The 21500-nt window shown below is 36.8% G+C and overlaps 7 protein-coding genes across 7 annotated transcripts; 2 read left to right on the forward strand and 5 right to left on the reverse strand. All coding sequences in view use genetic code 12, as the record gives it.

Annotated features, from left to right (window-relative positions):
- Positions 1–1124: 1124 nt before the first annotated feature.
- Positions 1125–2462, reverse strand: NMD4 (nonsense-mediated decay protein 4; the record flags this gene model as incomplete). Its single annotated transcript, XM_001528544.1, has 1 exon — positions 1125–2462. The coding sequence occupies one exon, from the start codon at positions 2460–2462 to the stop codon at positions 1125–1127; it is 1338 nt and encodes a 445-aa protein (XP_001528594.2).
- Positions 2463–5229: 2767 nt separating this feature from the next.
- Positions 5230–9138, forward strand: PVL30_001080 (uncharacterized protein; the record flags this gene model as incomplete). The annotated part of the gene is made up of 1 exon (XM_001528545.1): positions 5230–9138. The coding sequence occupies one exon, from the start codon at positions 5230–5232 to the stop codon at positions 9136–9138; it is 3909 nt and encodes a 1302-aa protein (XP_001528595.2).
- A 128-nt stretch (positions 9139–9266) lies between these two features.
- Positions 9267–12593, reverse strand: PVL30_001081 (uncharacterized protein; the record flags this gene model as incomplete). The annotated part of the gene is made up of 1 exon (XM_001528546.1): positions 9267–12593. The coding sequence occupies one exon, from the start codon at positions 12591–12593 to the stop codon at positions 9267–9269; it is 3327 nt and encodes a 1108-aa protein (XP_001528596.2).
- A 669-nt stretch (positions 12594–13262) lies between these two features.
- ARO3 (3-deoxy-7-phosphoheptulonate synthase) lies at positions 13263–14554 on the reverse strand (the record flags this gene model as incomplete). The annotated part of the gene is made up of 2 exons (XM_001528547.2): positions 13263–14323; positions 14500–14554. 2 exons carry the CDS (start codon positions 14552–14554, stop codon positions 13263–13265), a joined length of 1116 nt encoding a protein of 371 aa, XP_001528597.2.
- Positions 14555–15141: 587 nt separating this feature from the next.
- Positions 15142–17586, reverse strand: ubp14 (ubiquitin C-terminal hydrolase Ubp14; the record flags this gene model as incomplete). Its single annotated transcript, XM_001528548.1, has 1 exon — positions 15142–17586. The coding sequence occupies one exon, from the start codon at positions 17584–17586 to the stop codon at positions 15142–15144; it is 2445 nt and encodes an 814-aa protein (XP_001528598.2).
- A 580-nt stretch (positions 17587–18166) lies between these two features.
- On the forward strand, positions 18167–19378 carry CHT4 (Chitinase 4; the record flags this gene model as incomplete). The annotated part of the gene is made up of 1 exon (XM_001528549.1): positions 18167–19378. The coding sequence occupies one exon, from the start codon at positions 18167–18169 to the stop codon at positions 19376–19378; it is 1212 nt and encodes a 403-aa protein (XP_001528599.2).
- A 400-nt stretch (positions 19379–19778) lies between these two features.
- On the reverse strand, positions 19779–20804 carry VPS74 (Vacuolar protein sorting-associated protein 74; the record flags this gene model as incomplete). The annotated part of the gene is made up of 1 exon (XM_001528550.1): positions 19779–20804. One exon carries the CDS (start codon positions 20802–20804, stop codon positions 19779–19781), a length of 1026 nt encoding a protein of 341 aa, XP_001528600.2.
- Between the last annotated feature and the right edge of the window lie 696 nt (positions 20805–21500).

Raw genomic sequence — 21500 nt, forward strand, 5'->3', positions numbered from 1 at the left:
TTTTTTTTGAAAGTATAAAATTATAAGCAAAAGAGTGGGCGAGTTTATAGTATTTAGTCTCTCAAAGTGTAAACAGGATTAAGAAAGTGGTAGGAAGTAAGGCAGGTTAGAGCTGTCAGTGCGTATAAGCTCAAAATGAAGTTGTATTGGGTATAGATTAGCACCAATGATATGAAAATTAGTCTATAGAAATGATAGATTGGATCGATTGCAAATACAGACTTGGTAAGCAACTCGTACACTAGCGGTATTTACTTTTGGCTATCAAGATAAATTTCAGTCCTATGTGTGTCTGTGTGTGTGTGTATATGTGTTTTTTCGACTAATATTTTATTTCCTCGTTTTTTTTCTTATAATTCCACTTTTTTTTTATTTTGTTCTTTTTCGATTTTCAGTTCCGTCACCCTCGCTCACCTTTGTCAAATTCGCTATTTGGAGGAGCTTAAAGGTCGTGCGCATCGGTCAATTGGGGGGACGAGAAATCTAAGTAATTTGTTACTTGAGATATATGTACAGAAATGTATACTAATTTGTATAGTTAAATATATTCTTAGTAGTACACCAAGACGAACAGGGAGATGTAAAGCATCGATTAGCTTAACACTAGTAAACTCTTTGTTATATATATATAAATATATATATATATATATATATACATTGAATGAGTATACATACACTCTTAACAAACTCTACAAACTAATCTATATTTTTTTTTGTCTTTTCCCTACACAACAAGATTGAAAATTCATGGATTTCCAAAAGCATCTCGATTTTGTTGTTCCTTTTTAATTGCATCTGCAATCCTCCAAATCAATACCTAGGACATTTGCAATTACAAAACTTATCGCGTTCGTAAAAATTTCAAAAGCATTGGTATATCTATAAACTAGGTCAAGTGTTGGCCCGTTTTCAACCTAGCTCGATACCAATGTACACTGATAGTATTTGTAGTCAAAAAACATACACACAGACACACAGACACGTATATACATATATATATATATATCTGTGTGCGGGTTAGTTTGTTGGTTATATTTGTGAGTTTGTTAGTTGCTAATTATTTTGGTAACAATCACCAAAGAACTAAAGAAACAACTTTTATAAAAAAAAATTTACCTTTGTTTTTATGGTTTCCAGAGCTCTCCAGATCCTCTTGGTGCATAATTGATAGCTTTAAACTTTTCTTTCTTTACCAACCCATAGCCAGTGTTGTCGTTGATTTCTTCGTGGACAACCCCATCAACAGGGATACGCTTTTTCTTTTGCGACTTTTCCTTACTTTCTTTTATATTTGCACAAATGGTTTTATCATCCTCTTTGTTTTGTTTCTGTTTCTGTTTCTGTTTATTGTTTTTATTCTTGTTCTTATTTTTATTAGTAATATTGTTGTTGCTATTTTCATTATTGTTGTTGTTGTTGTTGTTGTTGTTTCTTCTCGACCTGCCTTTAAAATTGACTTTTGGAGGATCCTGTTTAATGCTTTGATACGAATAAAGAGTGGTATCGATCTTGTTTTGTAAAATATTATTTCTAGGATCGAATTCATCCTCGCTTGATGAGAATGGATTGTATATCCGGAACAGATTGACATCATAATTTTGAAAAATTAGTAACTCGGCTTCATTGACATTAACACAATCTATTCCATACGCTTTTGCCCATATTTTGGTTATGGGGTCTTCCGTAACAAGCTTCCACTCCTCGATACTATTTTTTGGTGTTGGGATGTATCTTTCAATGTATCTCTTATATATGCATGTCCTAATAAGGTACTTCAATCTCGAAGGCATTTCAGCTAAGGAGTCGTAATCGATTGCAAAAGATGCATTAAAATCTGATGAGTAGTCTCCATGATTAGCCAAATCGTGATCATCTGCGGATTGTGCTGGTGAGTTCCCAACTGCATTTGCATTGAAATCCGTTTTCATGTTGGGGAAATCCTTGATGAGTGGTGAGTAAAGCTTGTATTTGGCACAATTATTCCATGATGGAGTTGCGTCAGTTGGTGACTCGAGATTAACATTGTACAAGATCCTTTGCAGACCTTGGTTTGTCCCATTCTGATTTTCTCTTGTTTTTTGATCAAATAAATTATTTTCCAAATAATTGTCAATAAATTTGATAGCTTCTCTGGCATTAGTTGCGCTTATGGAGGTTCCTCTCTTGACATAATCAAACTCATGCAAGGTATAAGATGGAATATAAATGTTCAATTTGATGGGATCGGCCGATTTGTTAAAGTTTTGGCTAATATACTCCTCGTGAAACCATCTCTTAACATTCCCAATACCTCGAACAAATGCTGTATGGTCCAATATTAGACGTACTTGACGTAATTTATTGGCATCTTCTGATGGAGCTGTATGCATCTGCGTCGAGTTTCCCACAGTGGCATTGTAAGTTTCTACTAGTTCATCGTGATAAAATCCCCTAGTCTCATTGGAGCCATAGTTATTCGACATGACTTGTCGTTTACTCTGTTGAAAATACTCAAAGAGTCTTGAGTTGTAAAGCTTCAAAAGCGTTTGTACTGTAATAAATATAATAATAAATTTTTATACGGATATATATATGTGTGTATACACGATTTTTCTTTATTTTTCAGTTTTTCTTCTTCTCAGTCTTCTCGTACCAAACATGACGCGCACTCGACCGGTGGAGTACGCATGGTTGGGTGGGGGAATGCGTGCGAGAGAATGTTACGACAAGGTGACAATGAGTTAGGGAAGAAGAAAAAGAGGAAAGGAAAGGAAACAGAAAAGACAACAAGAAGGATAGCCAATGTTAATAGATGAGTTAAATACAAAGGCCCATACTTAAACCATGTTTTAAGAATGCAATATGGTACCTTTACTTATTAGCAATGTCATAAGAGAAACTATAGAAGAGGAACAATACGCAGGCAAAGCTATCGTGTGCCTTGAGGTACTAGTACATCACAAGGAATGGCATGGAAGGACACGGTCGTCTTTAAACATTTGTTTCCAACCAAAATTTGCCATATTTGAACTTGAACGTCAAATGAATTTCTCTTTCTTTTTCTTTCTTAGTCTACATAGTTAGTAAACATATTCACATATCCCAAGTAGAATCAACAAACAAACAAACAAACACCTTCAATAGCTCTCTTGGTGGGTTTTACTCAGTTTGTCCAACACTATCAGGCTCTTTCCTTCTCACTCCATTCTCTCATTTTCTCTTTCTCTCTTTGTCCGTATATTTCTATTTTCATTTCCTTTGCTAGGTGCATGTCATTCAGATAGTTTAGTCAAGGGTGGAAGCATTGAGCTTTGGGCTCTAATATTAGAGATGCCAGAAAAAACATACTTTATAATAAACAAAACTCATCATAATGACTCGGAAGGAATCAGAAACTGGAAAAACAAAGGAGGAGGGGAAAAATGTAAACTGGAAGGACGAAAAAGACAATTTGGTTCATCTGTTGATTTGGTGTTTATACCACTATATTGGATACATACCTTTAAATATTAATGTTGTGCATTAGTAAACTAAGGAAGAATGAATACTAGGTCAAGTAAAGAAAATGTAGTTATTTTGATGCTCTATTTTTTTTTCTTTTTGGTAAATGAAAGTAGAACAATATTTAGAAAAAAAAATTTTGTTCTTTTGTTTTCTGAACACTATTGATTTTTTTTTTTCCCCATTGCGAAAGAGAGAAGAAAACCTGGATCCTGTAATGCTGCTACCAACTGTACATTGCACGACTTTCACTGGTACTACTAGTATCCACCTATGTAATTTTACAATACTTTGAGTATCACCAAAAAATAAATAAAAAAAAAAAGAAAAAGAAAAAGAAGAGGAAGAAGAGGTACTAGGGAATGAGTACATAAAGTGCTATAATGATGATTTGAGTTTTGATTGAAAAATATACTGTTTGGTAATTTTTGGTTTACTTATAGAAACATTAGAGTAAGTTAATAACAAAGATAACTATTTGTCTAGTACCCTATTTATTTGCTTTCAAATTATCAGAAGGAAAGAGAAAAAGAAAAGAAAAGAAAAGAAAAGAAAAGAAAAGAAAAGAAAAACTTGGGTTAAAGATTTGGTTCAATTTCCAACCAAATAAAAAATTTCTAAAGCTCTTCTTCATTATTTTTAATAGTAATGGATGTTTTTATTGCAAACGTAGCTATCATACTCCCCTATGCAAGAAACTTGTGTCATAATAACAATAAAAAAAAAGAAAGGAAAAACAAAACACTATAGCTTCTTCTCGTAAGTACAAATAACCCTCTTCTACTCCACTACAAATCAATAAACTTATCCCGTAAAAAAAAGAAAAAAGGAAAAGAAAAGAAAAGAAAAAACAAATGAAACAAAGAAGTTTCGAAATATTGGCCAAAACAAAGAAAGGGTCATTTCAGCACTTCAATATAGGACTTTTTTTTTAGCCGTATCTACTCAACACTAAAGAACATTTTAAAGAGGTTTCGAGTGTGATTAATTTTGATGTTGTGCAACAACAATATTTATACGATTGGGTAGCGTTTACACCTAACTTTAACATGTCCATATATATCCATTTATTATTTTTTTTTTTTATTATTTTTTTTTTTATTTATAGAAATGCTGAAGAAAAAAATGTTCTCTCCAGCCTTTACAATGCAGGTTGTGCTAAATATTATTTTAATTTTTATTTTTATTTTTATGTTCTCTCTGTCTCTCTCTGTTTGCGTGTTATCCAAATTTGGATGAAATGATAACTAAAGATTTATTCTTATTGTTATAATTGTTACAAAAAGAAAGGTGCATCTAGGTTAGCCATAAACAGGTGCAATGGCTAACCTTTTGATGATACTTTTTCATGAGGAGGTGGAAATCACTAATAAGGCAACCATTTTGTTTTTTAATTTTTTTTTGTTTTATTTACAGTGAATGGAGTTGATCTAGAAATAGTAGCAACAATAAGCAACCAATCTACCATTCATTATCTTCAACTTCAACTTTGACTTCAACTTTATCATTTCTTGTTTCTTGATTCTTGTTTAGTATATTCTTTTCTTACAGTTCAACCAATCATCATTCATATCGTTAGTTTCTCAAACTCATCTTCAGATCCAGTAATTGAACCTTTAATCAAGACCCCAGTCACACACTCTAACTCCAATTCCAACTCAAACATCGAAGAAATCATCAACGCCATCACCAACGCCATTACCAACACCATTACCAACGCCAAAAAAACAGAGCTAGCACAGCAAAGATATGGGAGATACTATCGCATTGCCCCCGCTACCACCAAGCAAACGGGAAGGAGTAAGCACGCCGCCATCGAAACGACAAAATCGCAAAAGCTTACCAAACCTAAATGATCTTGGACAAACTTCAAGGTCACCGTCTCCATCCAAACTAAACAAAAGAATTAGCTTCCCAAATGGATCAATGGCATCTTTGCTTAGCGAAGAAGACGAAATACGATCAGCTCTATCATCACCCAATTTGACTCCAACTCAATTGCGTCAAATCTCAAAAAGTCCACTAGCCAAGAGACTTCACATAGTTTCCTCGAGCCCAAATGCTAAGAAATATGTTATCCCAGTACCATTGACCTTAAAGCTCCCACCAAAGTTGAGCTCAAACCCAAACCCAAACTCAAACTCAAACTCAAGCCCAAGCTCAAGCCCAAAGTCAAATTCAAACTCAAGTCCAAGCTCAAGCAAATGCAACAATGATAATGCTAAATATAATATTGCAAACACTAGCTATAAACACGCGGGGGTGCCTGCAACTCTATTGGCTAACTCAACAAGCTACAATCCATCCAAAAGTCAATTAATGACACCAAGGTTCCACAACAAAGTGAAGCAACCGACATTGGTATACACCCCTCATGGCTACGAAAAAGTTGAATTGACTCTGTCATCATCCGACGACGAAATTGATTACACAATCACCATGGAAGAGATAAAGCCAGCACTCCCAGAAAAACCATCTTCACCCAAAAGATTATCCAACCAACCACCACCAGTGGCCCACAATAATATAAAATCCCTGAAGATTGCTTTCGCCAATAAAGAAGCAGACGAGCTTAGTGTCATCGAGGAAATGTCGCATGCAGGATCAAGATCCTCGAGCATTCAAAACCGCAACATTTCTCTGGAACTGAAGAAATATTCAACACACAAAAAGAGCCCCAGTAAAATACTACCTCCATTACCTTCATTGTCATCGAAACCAAACAAGAATACAAAACAAGAACAACAAGAAAAGCAGGAACAGCAGGAACAGCAGGAACAGCAACAACACATGCTACTGTTACTGTCACCCGTGTCCACCACGACGACAAAATCATCAACTTTCGTGGCAAATGAAACATTAAAACCCGCTGTAGTTATCAATCCCAATAGCTCAGACACAAAACATGGCAGAACTTCTCGGTTAAACTCAAGCTTCAGTCTTAGCCCTAGTCCCACTACAGAATTGCTTGCAACTTCAGGTAAGAATATAGGTTCCAGCACAAATTCAAGCCCATTCTCAAATTCCGACCCATTTGGCCCAAGTTCAAAAGCACAACAAAATACTTCAAGATTGTCTAAACAATACGATTCTCAACAAACGAGAGGCAGATTTTTCAGCGATGAATCTCACGTCTCATCGGTTAGCTCATTTAGCTCTGCGGGCGACTTTGGAAATTTCCTTCGACATCAAGCTAAAGCTACTACAAATTTGCGTCAAAATCATGGACACATGCAACCATCGAATTTGAGCGCAGTACTCGAAAAACCTCTACCAATTGGTACTGCAAGCGGGAAAGTTTTGCAACAACGCTTAGTCTCTAACTCGAGCGAGGCTCCCTCTACAGCAGATAGTGAATGCAGTTGGAACTCTTTACAACGATCGATAGACATATCTTTAAGCAGAGAGACAACTTCGTCGCCATCAAGAAAACTTTATAATAACCCTAGCAAAAATGAAGCAAATATACCAAAACCACAGAATCGAACTGAACCTAAAAATGATAAACGTCTGGGACGAGATTATCAAGGTACATTAATAGCCGAAAAAGAGGCACAAGATGACGAGGAGTACCTCTGGACTGATGCTAGTGAGTCTGAAGTTGAATTTGCACGAGCTGCTACTGCCCCATTGAAATTGACAAGAAAAATACCATCATTTGAGAATCAAGTTTCTACAGATGAAAGGGCAACGAGTAGTCCGGAAAAGTCGAAGAATATTGAAATCCAATCCCAAAATGAAAAGAAGAAAGAAAAAGAGGAAGACGAGAAAGAAGAGGAGGATAAAGAAGAAGGAGAGGGCATGTCCTACAGCTTTCCCAACAACTCGCTCAACATTACCAACAACAAAGAACTTCGAAACAGGAATATTGATGATGAAACACGCAGTTATGCTTCAAGACAAAGCATATTTTCCAATGGTCAAATTCTGATCCCTGATTTATCGAACAAGTCCATTATGATGGAACAACTTTCATCGAAAGCACCTTCATCATACAATGAGACATTATTCTCAGAGAGACACACAGAAACTTCCGTATCTGAATTCGGAGAGCCACACCCACAACAAGGACATTTTAGGGTCCCGAGTAAAGCAGCTTTAGATCATTTGATGAGCCAAGTAAAGCTTCACACCACCACCGATACTGATAAGAACAACAACAACAACAACAACAACAACAATGAGAATAGTGAACTTGATTCAGACGAGGATACGGATTTCTATAAACCTTCTTTTGAGAACCAACAAATTAAAAGAGCTCCAAGCTTGAACAGGTCTCCCGTGCGCCACAGACGTGGTAAATCTATGCATTCCATTAATTTCCCCGTGAACCAAGAATTATCTATTAACAATTGTTCTGCTAGCGCAATGGCTCAACATAATAGGTCAAAGTCGGCTGATTTATTGAATATTGCAGCAATGCGTAGAAGTCACCAAAGAACAAACTCGTTTGATGCTCTAACCAAAATTAAATCCATGCAGTTGCAAGGTCAGCAGGGGCCAAAGAATAATATAGAAAATTGTGATAAACAAGCTCAAATAAGCTGTGAAGAGCAAAGCCAAATCAATTCCGAGAAAGCCGAGGCTGTTGCTGAGGTAATGAATATCAAGGTCACTGAACCTCCTAAGGCTGTGAACTATGCAGTTGACTTTAAAGAAAGCCATTTGAAAGATGACGATTTTGGCAATTTATATGCTCCACCTGATGTACGTGTGCAACCCCGATCAAGTAACAAGTCCCGTGGATTAATTATGGGTAAAACTAAGAACAGAAGTCGGGTCAAAGCATCAAAAGTGCGTGGATTGGCGGATAATGAGAACCTTTCTGAAACCGAAAGTATTGTTATTGATTTAACAGACGAGAAGGTTTTTAAGTATACAATCCAAAGAAAAGATTCAACAATTTCCTATAGATCAACCACGGAAAATTTGAACGGTAAAGAGGTTGAAGTGGTTTTGGTAGACGACGATGAAGAAGATGACAACAACAACAACAGCAATGAAAGTAAAAGTGTTACCACTGCGGTCAAGTGTAGAGAGAATGGTAAAATTAGGGTTGAAAAAGCGAAGGAAAAAGAAATAGGAGAAGCAGAAGTAGATGCAGAAGACGACGACGATGAATTTGACTTGTCAAGTTTGTACTCAAAATATAGGAACAACACATGGTTATTTGGCCGCGATCCTCAAAGCTCAAGGTTACCACTATCCACTAATACAACAGCATGCTCAAAACAATATGACCCGAAACTGAACGGGAAAGATACTGTTTCGAGCAAGAAATTTATTTTTAAAGGACTGCCTCGGGTGGAAGGTGATAATAAAATGAACTTTGCAAAAAAAGAATCACGAAAAAACGTTGATAATCGAAAACTAAGTTCTTCAGTGAAGGAAAATAAAACAAAGATCACGACATTATCAGAGTTACCACCCCGGTCGCTAGATGTTTCGAGCTCAACGCAACAGAATCGCCGCGTCAAACGGTCAAATACAACATCTTCTGCAACGGCCTCGGCCATGCTGAGGAGTGTCCCCGAAAGACCTCTTTTAGACAAGAGGTTTAGCACTTCGAATATGGAGGATTTATATTTTGACTACACGAAAGATGGCAACTACAATTTTGAATCATTTTTAAAAGAGTTGACAGCTCCCAAATTATAGAAGCAGGAACTTATATATCAATTAATAATTAATTCATTTCATCTCAAATCTAGAATCACATTCTAATTCTTACTTTTTCTTTTTTATTTCTTTGAAACATGGTCTCAAAACTCTTTCATTCAAAAAGATCATAGTCCCGTTTCTTCCTCTGAAATTTCACAAACCGAAGGGCACGAGCTAATTGACTTTGCCGAGGCTTTTCTGCTAATGCTAGATATTGCAAGAAGTCTAGGGTCAATAGGAGATGTAGGCATAGTAGATGCATCGTGTAAAGAAGACGATGACATATTAGAAGTAATAGAAGAAGCACCTCTATCATAGAATGTGATTGTCTTGTGCAATGTTTCGATCTTGTTTGATTTGGGAGCATTGTAGTGCAACATCTTCTGCGGACGTGACTTAAATGACAGTGAGCGCTCAAAGCTCTGTTTATTATGCAAAAGTATAGACTCCGGTTGTCTCTCGTGATACACAAAGTCATCAGGAATTTGATTAACCTCATCGAGTAGATCAGGGTCTAATGGCACAGGTACAAGGGTATCATCAGTGGGATCCACTTCTTCATATTTCGATCCCTGGTTGTTGTTTAGAACAAGACTTTCTTGGCTATTGAACCAAGAATAACGTTTAAATGAAGCCTTGCGAGCAAATTTATGGGATTGTATTTTCTCCAGTTCTGTTGAAATATTTGGTTCTTTAACGGGTTCGGGTGTATTTGCACTGAAAACGGTCAGAGGTGTTTTATTTGATTGTTTCTCTTTGCTTTCCATGGCAAAGTCTCGGTTCTCCATTTCTGCTAAGAACTTCATCACCCCTTCCACCGACTCTCGTTTCAAATCTGGCTGCTTATTGGAATTGAAAGAGTCCAGTTCTGCTCGGGTTGCACCAATTGTAGCCAACAATCCCATCATGTTTTCCACCGAATTCCTATTCACCGAAATTTGCTCTTTTTGCTCTTTTTGTCTCGGATCCAACAATCTTGAAGAATTTGTTTCCATTCTTTGCTCATTCGCATTTGAGTCGGGTTCAATTGCTGTGTTGTTTACAGTTTTCGATTCCAAATTTGAAAGTAAACCCATTAGTTCGCAGATTGAAGTTCTTCTTGTCTGTTGTACTGGCTCTTTTTCATTGCTAGATTCAGCATTTGAAACTGACCTTGTATCGCTTGTATTTGGTTTTATTTTCGTACAATTGGCCTGACCAGAAGGCAAGGTATTGTGGTTCTCAAAACGTTCTACACTCGAATGCGCAGTTGTAAAAGAGTCATCATCATCGTCGCCTCTTTCATACTCTCTTCCATTCCCATCTTTTTCAACAGCGTATGGGCTTAAATCTTTGTTTGCAAAAGATCCCGCATTTCCGCATTTGTTGGTAGAATTAAGATGACCAGATGGACTTAGATCTTCAACAATAATGGAGGGAAAAGTATGTGATGTTTTCTTAAACTGTTCTCCTACATATCTGTCGAAGGCATTGATGTTGTGCTGTACTGATCGCTGAAGCTTTTCATCAAAAGAACCATGGAAAGAAGGAAATACTCTACCGCTCAGTTCCAACAGCTCTGTAGATTGTTCACCTATTTTTCTTGTTGACAAGTCTGTGCTAAAAGGTTCACGATGAATAAAGAGCCTGCTTGCGTTTGCTTCGTTGAATTTAGATCTATGCCTTAGATTATGACCAATTGTTAAACCATTTATGACGGGACTGCTGAGGTCGAAGAGATGAATATCACCATCGCTACTCCCAGCACCATGACTAATGACATTATTAATACCGGCTTCAGCAGAACACGTTGCTTGGTCATGCTTTAGCTCGCTATCCGAGAAAAAAAAAGTTTCGCTTACATGACTAGTCTGTGATTGAGGTGTCCGTGGCGCACTTTTGTCCAAATAGTTTTCCAAAATGTCAAGTTCCTGTTCCTCTTCAACAGAATGTACTTCCTCAAATTGGAACGGACCTTCAATAGAGTGGTGATACGATAAGTAAAAAGGTCTTCTTCCACATTGTGAAGAATCCGCTGCCAAGGCTTTTGACTTTGGAAAATCAAAGTTTGTTCCCAAAGTTCCTGTTTCGCAAGTTTCAATTTTTGCTTGGTCAACACTTGCATTCCTTGCTACTTCTTCTTCTCCTCCTTCTTCTTTTTCTTCCTCTCCTTCTCCTTCTCCTTCTTCTTCCACATCATCATCATCATCATCATCAACAGGCATAGCTGCTATAGGACTGATTTCATTCAGGAAAAAATCCTTATAAGCTTCATTACCCATATGCAACTCATCTTCTTCATCATAACCTTCGTAGTAATTATCGTCATAATCATCATATCCATTGTTGTCAAAATCGTAATCCGCGAGCTCTCCTTCGTCATAGCCAAAGTCTTGCGCAATAAGATCGTTTTCCGCAATCTTATTCTTTACAGCTGTGGCTCCTGTCTTGTAATATTTGATGGACGTGTTTCTTCCTCCTTTCATGTCCTGCACAAAAGAAAATTGTGATGATTCATCATCGTCATCATCACCGTCATCATCATCATCATCTTCGTCATCATCAAAACTTGTACTTCCGCACCCGTTCTCGGAAATGCTTGTATGGTCCGTTTTTAATTCATCTTTCTCATCAAGATTTACTCGATGAGGCTCGTCAAAACAAACTTCTTTTGTATTTAATTTACTTTCATTCTCCTCAAACGAACAACTACTTCGGTTTGTATTCAGACTTTTCCGCGACATAGAAATTGGAGGCCCGAGCAAGCTCTGCCGCAGTTCCCTATTTAATAACGGGCTCTGTTTTTCCAAAAACGTGCTTTGTAAGTTCGTTTTAGACGCTAGATCAGCATCTAGTTCTTTCTTCTCGATGTCAAATTTAGGAAACCCGTTGGGGTAAGATGATGATGTAGCTACGTGGTACCCTCTACTATGTCTTATAGGTCGACTTAAATTAACAAACTCCTGTTCTTTTGTCTCTGAAGCAGCAGAGCCATAACTCTTGTTCCGGGAATGTTTCTTGAATACGGATCTTTTCGAATTTCTAGATGAATGTTTTGATGAAATGGCATCTTGTAAAGCATCATTTGAGTTGGGAGTCGTTGCCGCAGACCTTGATGAGGAAAACAAATTTCTGATTGGCGTGAGAAGTTTTTTGGGAGAACTCATATGACTTGAACTTGTTGCAGAGCCATGACTTACTGTCTTGTTGTTATTATAGTTGTCATTGTTGCTATTAATGTTGCTACTGTTGTTAATGATGTTATTTGAGGTGGTAGCCAATGCCATTGGAGGTGTAAATTGTGGAAATTGGGTTGCCTTAGGCGACAGTAAAGGAGTCAGAGAGAAGTTTTCTCTTGCTGACGAAGGCGGCTTAAACATTGTGCTTTCGTTGCCCAATACACCATCGATGCTATTTGCTGTAGGATAGATTGATTCGTCATCCTTCCTCACTGGTTTTTTGAACGTACGCATGAAATTCTTAGCTGAATTGCTACTGAAAACAGCCTCAGTTCTATGAGTACAACGAAATGGTTAATATTTCAATGCAAATGCAAAACAAATTGGGGACCAAAAAATAGAAGACAAAAGTTTTGCAATTTGGGGTATGTGCTTTTTCACATATATATATATATATATATATATAAATATGAATGTATGTCTTTTTGTTCGAAAATAAATTTGCAAGGCTGTATACAATTGGTAAGTAATTGCGGATATTTATTTATTATTTTTTCGAGGAAAAGGGGCACGAGAGATAGGAGGACGGGGTAGGAGAGACAAAAAGTGAAAGAGAGCAAAAAAAAAAATAGATAACTAACAATATCTCGGATTAAATCAAAAATGGTCCGGAAAAAAATCGCAATGATTGAAACCCTCTTTTGTACTTCATATATTGTGAACCATGAAAAAAGAAAACAAAGCCAAAAAAAAAACAAAGCCAAAACTCATACTTTATTTGTAACCAGATAGAAGGGTCGCTATAGACCAAAAACTAAAACACCTACCTTCTACATTTTAGAGTTTGTATTTGCCAAGTTTAGTTTGATTTATCTTCTTTTTTTTTTTTTTTTGATGTTCCGTTCATTGGTTTTTTTATTATCCTATTTATTTTAAACATTGTATTTAACCTTCATTGATTATTTACGCACTTCTTCTCTTCTTCACAGCTGAAGCCAACATATCCAATACCTCAACGGTGGTATCCCAACCAATACATGCATCAGTAATTGAAACTCCATATTTCAAAGCATTCTTGCCGCCCTCTTCCTCAGAAGGAACATCTTGTCTTCCTTCATTGATGTTACTTTCAATCATCAAACCGCATATAGATCTGTTTCCACTCTCGATTTGGTCGGCAACTACTCTGGCAACTTTTGGCTGGTTTCTATGGTCTTTACTACTATTTCCATGAGAACAATCCACCATTATACGAGCTTGCTTCTGGCTCTCATCAACCAACTTGGCCTTGATTAATTGTTCTTGGGTTTGTTTTACGGACTCAGAATCGAAATTTGTACCTTGTTTACCGCCTCTTAAAATAACAAAGCAGTCTTTGTTTCCATCAGTTCCAACAATAGCAACGATACCTGGCTTAGTAACGGAAAGGAAATGGTGTGGGTGCGATGCGGCTCTGACGGCATCAATTGCTACACCCAAAGTACCATCAGTTCCATTCTTGAATCCAATAGGGAATGACAAGCCAGAAGCAAGTTCTCTGTGCAATTGAGACTCGGTAGTTCTAGCACCAATAGCACCAACAGAGAAAAGATCCGACAAAAATTGTGGTGAGATTGTGTCCAACATTTCACCAGCAATTGGTAATTTCGAAGTCAAGTCAACAAACATTTTTCTTGCTATCCTCAACCCTTTGTTGATGTGGAAAGTTCCATTGATATCGGGGTCATTAATCAAACCTTTCCAACCAACAGTTGTTCTAGGTTTTTCCAAATAAGCTCTCATCACAATCAAAAGCTCCTTTTCATGTTTCTTGGACTCCTTCAATAATCTATCAGCGTAGTCCATTGCTGCTTTTGGGTCGTGGATAGAACATGGCCCAATGACTATAATCAAACGATCATCTTCTCCATTCAAAATCTTGCATGCCGCATCTCTTCCTTCCAATATGGTTTTCAGTGATTCCGGTGTTATAGGGAATTCATGTTGAAGCAAATCTGGTGGAGTCAATGGATCATATCCGCGGACTATTATAAGTTCGTTAGTTTTATGCTCTTCAAAAACAATAAAGATCTAGTTCAGGAGGAAGAGGGTAAAGCACAAGAAGGTAGAGAGAAAGAGAAAGAGAGAGGAGGTGGGGGGGGGGGGGGAACAGTCCCAGCATCATGTAAGAAATTATAGAACATCTTATTTTTAAACATACTTCTCCAGTCTTCAAGACGGGTTCTGTCTCCAACGTTTTCGTTTGTGATGAACATATTCAGCTTGTTGAGTTAAAATTGAGTTATAAATCAACGACCAGTTCCAAGGCTTTGTCTATTTTTTTTTCTTTTCGATTTTTCTCTTTTCTCTTTTCTCTTTTCTTTTTCTTTCTTTCGTTCTTTCTCTGTGGAGTCATCTGTGGTTTGACTGAAAAATTTTGAGCTTCAGAGATTGTGCACGAAGCTGACTCACATTTTTGTGTTTGCGTTTTTTTGTCAAGAAGCGAAACCGCACAATATGCAGGTCCGATCAGCTAAAAGGTGGGCTAGGTAAGCAATTTTACCGGTGACGGGATTGGGTGGTGCGGGCCCAACTGGCTCAAATTAGGTTATGCTTGTTCATGCTCACGTTCCAACGAGGAGAAGAACAATAAAACAATAACAACAACAACAACGACAACAACGACAAGAACGACAGCAGCAGCAGCAAAAAAACATGAAAAAAATTACCAGGTTAAATTTTTTTTTTCTTTCTTTTTCTTTTTCTTTTTCTACTAAGGATTTTATTGAATTGAAGGACAAAGTTATTCTATTCTAACAAGCTTATATATTCTATGTATTCTACTCAATTCTTGCTATTTCCTTTACTCAGCTTTCTCATAAATGTAGATGTATCCAGTTTTCTCAATTTCAGCGAGGCTATTCTCATCACAAACAACAACTTTTTCATCATTGAAGAGGACCCATGTCCATTTGCCATCAATTAATTTTCTAATAAAAACGACATAGTGTCCGGTATGAGGAGATGTTCCCTTGTGGCAAATGACAGACTTGAGGTTATATCGAGTTTTTCGGTTTACTAAATTGTTGTTACTGTCATGAGCTTGTCCTTGTAACGTCTTTATCAACTCACGTTCTTCTTTTTTCACGTCGACTTTGAGTTCGTCATTTTCGACAATGATACCATCATCATCAGGATTATCAAATAACCATGCAACAGCTGCTTCTAGATCTCCCTTACTAACATGTAACGCTTTTTTGGATAACTGATAAGAAAAGCCCATTTCCGTTAAGTTCCCAATGGATGCATCGTTTTCAGCACCATTACCATCACCAACAACATCAACGTTGGTTGGAATTTCGCTTGTGTTACCACTATTTTTGTTGTTTTCATCGAGGGGCACATCAATAGTTGGATCGTCCATATTTGCGAGAATCCAGTTCATTGCCATCTCTGTGTCACTGTTTCCTGTTGCATGCAATGCATTAATACATCTCACTTCAGGAAAACCCATAGACAAAAGCATTTCCAACGCATCTGCGTTTGGTACAAATTTTAAGGAAGAAGAAGGTGAAGCATCAGTATTTTCTTCCCTATTTTCAAGTTGGTTTTCACTTTCACCTGTAGCGAATTTTGGAGCCTCAAAAGTGCTCAAATCTAATTCATACTCGAGAGAAATTGGATCCTCAACTTTTACGGGTGTCCAATTCTTGAGTTTAATTCTTTGCACACCAATGACCAAATTCCTTGGATAAGTACTAAATCCACTCGATTTGTAGGCCATACCAGGACTGTGGTGGCAATGATCACATTGATAATCAGCAATTGCCTCTTTTGCAACTAAACTTCTCAAACACTTTTCGATAGTAGTGCTTTCCGAATTCTTGTTTTCTTCAGCAGGAAGCGGAACAGATATATTATCCAAAAGTTCTTCTTTAATCGAACCGTGATTACAATTTGCGCAAACGATTTTAGTGTCGAATAAGAATTTAAAGTTTTCATTTAACTTGAGACCAAGCATTTGATCCGTTTTACTGAAGAAATATTGTAGAAACTCCAAAGCATCCTGTTGACGTTGAGTTTTGAATTCCTCATGATCTTTTCCAATCAACGTCTTAAAATCCGACGGCTTTATACCGAGTTGATAATCTTCACCTTTTAAAGAACCAGGAATCGAGTATCGGCCACTCCAAACTCCATCGTATAACTTTATAAGCTGGGCTTTGATATCCTCTGTGGGATCTTTGCTAGAGCTAAAGTCAAGCTGCAGAATAAATTGCTTATAACTATCCAAGTCTAATAGAGCTTGCAAGACGGAGTTTAAGTAGCAAGAGTTACCCAAGTTTTGCATTCCAGTTAATCCCTTACCATAAACAGCCGGTAACTTTTCACCGTTTGCACCTTCTAATCTAAAATCCCAGTTAAGATTTTGATCAATGTTCAATTCGACTAAAGATTTTTCTGTCTTTTTCGCTGTTTCAAGGTCAATATTGAATACTTTTAATTTGGCTGCTAAATCAGGGACCTTAACTTCGTCATTACATTGATAACAGTAGGCATCGCAGCTTTCCGATTCCTTGCTTAACGAGCCCAATTTCAATGCAACAGGATGTGTTGGTGTTTCTTCGTAATGTTTTAAAGCGTGGCCATTTCCTTTCAATGTTGAGCCATACTGTTGCCTTCCACACCCCAATTGTCCACAATGGAGACAAATCCACAAGTTTTCCGTCAACTCGCACTCGTGACACTTGCCCGGTTCAGTTCTTGAATCCAATTCTGAAGCACGCTCATTATTTGGTTGTAAATCAATGGAGTGGGGACAAGGAACAATTTCTTGCTCCCATTGTTTTATTTCATTCTCTTTGTTCAAAGAATTTCTTTCAAGAATTTGCTCAGCTACACCCCATAACTTGGAGGTAACTTCTTCTTGTGTGTACAAACGTTCATCTCTTATATCGTAAATTGCGAGTTGTGTAATGTAATAGTCTTCTTCTTTAACATTCTTTATCTCAAGTTTTTGTATTTTGGGACTTTTTTCACCATTATCGTCATACAACAACTTGTTTATCTCCTCTTGAGGTTTAAGAGCTCTCCTAATGTTAAGATATAAGTAATCTCCAGTCTGTTCATAATTTTGTTTTGTAAAGTTATAATCTTTATTTCTCGAGTAGGCCCTGTATGTCTTGAGATCAATATCAATTCCCAACTCATTATTCTCTGGCGTGTCGTAATTGTATATACATTGGTCCTTGTAGATCTTGACTCCTAAAGGTACATTTGCTGGAATATCTGAAGGTAAATCTAACATTTTTTGTATTGTTTGCTTTCTATTTCTATTTCTTTGATATTACTTATTTGATTTATGTATTTTCAAATGTTTAATTCCCTAATGTTTCGTTTCCAAAGAGTGAGGTTGAGATGTGATAGTGTCAATTGCGATATTTGAACTTTGTAATGAGAAACCTGAGTAATAGTTTCTTGTAGCTAAAAAAAAAGAAATGAAATGGCAAAACCAGCTTTGAAAGTACACTCTTGGAAAAACAATACCAACAAAAAATAAAATAATAAAATAATAAAAAAATAATAAAAAAATAATAAAAAAAAATAAAAATAAAATAAAAATAAAAATAAAAATTTGAGAGGAACTTCTGTGACAAATTGCCTTGAACAAAATTGCACTTTCCTTCTTACTTTCATTCTCGCTGTTCTTTCCCCCCCTCCCCCACCCTTTTTTTATTTTTAGTTTAATCTTTTAAATTTGAATGGAAAATAAAAAGCCGCTTAACTTGAAACTAAATACCAATCATTTGTAAAAAAAAAAGCAAGTACCAAAAAGTATCAAGAGTAATACATAGACCAAGTCAAACTTCAGCTACAAGAACAGTTACATGTGCCATCGTATGATCAAAAACTTTCACGATAGACTTCAGCATGACCACCAGAGTCATGACAGTCAAATAAGCAATACGCGGTCTTTTAAAAGTTGCGTATATTTCACAAATTGGGCAGTCTATGAAAAGAAGCATTTTCCATGCGATATTCCCTATGAGTACTATAGCCACATTTTCTATGCTTTCATTGCAGTAGACCCATTAACTGGTAAACTTAAATTTACAGATGAATGGTGTGACTTGCAAATGCCCTTAAAGTCACTTGTTCCTGGAGAAACGGTGTTGGGTAATATTCAACAGCTTAACCAGATGAAGAAGTTGAATCGTCAATTAAAAGTTTGTATGTCCATTGGTGGTTGGGGTACACATACTCAGTTTGAAGCAGTAGTTCAAGATCCCGAAAAGCAACATAGCTTTGTAAAGAGTGTAGTGGAATTTGTTGAAAAATATCATTTTGATGGAGTCGATATAGATTGGGAATACCCCAAAAACTTGTCACAGGGTAAAGCGTTGGCCAACCTTTTGAAAGTTTTGAGACATGCGTTGCCTCCACAACGTCTATTGACTATTGCAGCACCTGGTGGCCATGAGCATATAAAGCAATTACCAATAAAGGTCATGGACCAGTACCTTTCCTTTTGGAACTTGATGGCGTACGACTTTTCAGGGCTGGGGTGGTCAGAAAAGGTGGGTTACCACTCGAATCTATTTGGCAACAATGGTGACAATGACATGTGCGCCGATAGTATAGTCAAAGCGTATACAAAACATGGTGTTTCACCTCAGAAATTGGTATTGGGTATGCCGATGTATGCACGTATTTTCTCAGGAGTGCAAGAAGGCCACGTAGGATCGAAATTTGCCAAAACAGACAAAGAAGATACATTGGGATACAATAAAATCAAGGATATTCTCGGCAATGCCAAAGACCAGAATATTCTTGAACATGGTTTTGATGTTAAAAAAGTGGCTGCATTTGCTTATAATCTCAAGACTAAACAGTTTATCACTTATGATAACGTGCAGAGTGCAAAGATCAAGGGAAGTTATGTTAAGCTGCATGAATTGGGTGGTGGTATGTGGTGGGACTCTTCTGGCGACAGACCAATCTCAAACAATTGCAAAGACAATGAGTCGTTGGTGTACCACTTTGTTGACCAATTGGGTGGATGTAAAGCATTGGAAGATTCACAAAATTCCCTTCACTAATGCTTTTTAAAAAAAATAAAAAAAAAATTATACAGAAGGAAAAGAAGCAAAATAAACAAACTAGGCAAAGAAACCGGCAAAAAAAAAAGAGAAGAATAATTAAGTTATTCGGTAATAGGAACATAAGTGAAAATACTTGTTTGCAACTGCTTATGTACATTTTTATGTGTGTATATACGTGTATATAAATGCACGGGTGCTTGTATACATATACACATATATACTTATATACATATATACATACATATAAGTAAAGGTCTTTCTTTAGTATGTACTAGACATTCAAATCTATGCACTTGTTTTGGTCCCTACATTATAATCATTCCTACTTGGTCTTTTTATTTTTTTGATCATGTGGTAACCCCTTCTCATCAAAATAACTAAGAAAAAAAAAATAAAATTAAAGAATTGAATCCATCCTGGCGAATACACTTAAAACTGCAGCAACCAACTCCAATTGCAACTCTGAAGCCGATGATTTTTCAATCTCTGTGCTTACTTCCTGGCCCAAGTTCAAACCCACACCCAATGGACTTTGGTGGGACAAATTAAAAGGAAACTCGCTGTAGTCTGCTAAAATTTCGTCTGCCCTGGCAAATGCCTGATCCCTCTTATCATAGTTTAATGACATCAACACGTTTTCCAAGACATTTGCTGCATAAGCACCACAAACCAACGATATCGTTCTCAAGTATCTAAAGGACGTATCCTTTGGAAATTGGTCGTTGGCAACCGAATCAAGGTCAGTGGTTCTTGTAACAAGAAGCGACAAAATTCTGTTTTTGATGTATTCTTTGGACAATTTGTCGGCTACAGGGTGGGTGGCCATATCGAACAAAAAGAAATTTTTTCTTTCAGTTCTCAAGATTCCCTTATCTACCAAGCCCTTGGCCAATCTCTCTCGTACTTGCTTTAACTGGTAATTTATTTTCATCAAATTCCATGTCTCTCCACTTAACAAGTCGATCCAGTTGGTAACAGATAAATTGGACTCGTCACCTTTCATGATCTTCAACGCCTCATCTAAGAGAACTTCACCTGTTGGCTCCGCATCAATGACTTCAACGAGTCGATCACTTAATTCAAATCTTCTTCTTGCAGGATCGTTTACCAATGAGATCTTATTACGGAAGGCCAATTCCAACAAAATACAGCCTCTTAAAGCGTATGAGATGTTATCGTTCCAAAACGACAAATAACCTTCCTTATCTTTTAACCCCATGAGCAATACCTCTTCCATTAAGGTTAAAAGTGGAGTCTTTAATTCGCTTCGATCTTTTATGTCTTTATCGTCATAGCCTATTTTGTGATCCGAACTGACGGTGTTTGTGATATTCCTGTCCAGTTCGAAGGAGCTGGAAGATCTTGGTTTTGGTGTGCTCTGCTTATTGGCACCTCGACGTCTTTGCAAACCGGATGATGACATTATTTGTTGATTATATGGTTTGATGTTGCACTAGAATCTGTTTATAGCGGTGTACTATTGGTCAAGCAGTTGTCGTTGTTGTCGTTGTTGTTGTTGTTGTTGTTGTTGTTATTTTAATGTATCGGTGGCCAAGTAATGCAAAACTCGAATAAAAAAAAATAAGGCTTGGATTCTTCGAGCCAAATCTTATTATATGAAGTAAGAGGCAATTACAGGATTGGTACTCACCAAATGGTTCTAGTTGACTCTTGATGCAAAAGAGAAGGAATTGATTCAAAATTGCTCCAGTAACAAATGGCTGTAGTGCCCGCAACGCTCTCAAACTTTGGATTCTGTTTTTCTTTGGTCTTTCTTTTTTTTTATATTTTTTTTTCCAGTGATTTTGAAAAAAAAAACCAGGTAGCAGATAAAACGGACAATATATTTCAAAGATTAAGTTTGTAGCTGATACTCAAAATTTTGCCTACTTGCGGTCTACCTGTCTAACTCTCCCACAGTCTATGTGGTTGTACTCATGTTTTTTTTTTCTTTGTTTTTTTTTTTTTTTTTTTTCGGTTCTTATTCAATTTCACTCAATTGGTAGCAATTGAAGAAGACACGGAGTACAAATCCCTACAAAAAATATATATATATATATATATATTAATTTCAATTACCATTCAAATCGGTTCCTTCTTTCGAACTTGGTTTTAGAAT

Source organism: Lodderomyces elongisporus, chromosome 1, assembly GCF_030384665.1.
Source record: "Lodderomyces elongisporus chromosome 1, complete sequence".
In the NCBI taxonomy this organism is placed as follows: Eukaryota; Fungi; Ascomycota; class Pichiomycetes; order Serinales; family Debaryomycetaceae; genus Lodderomyces; species Lodderomyces elongisporus.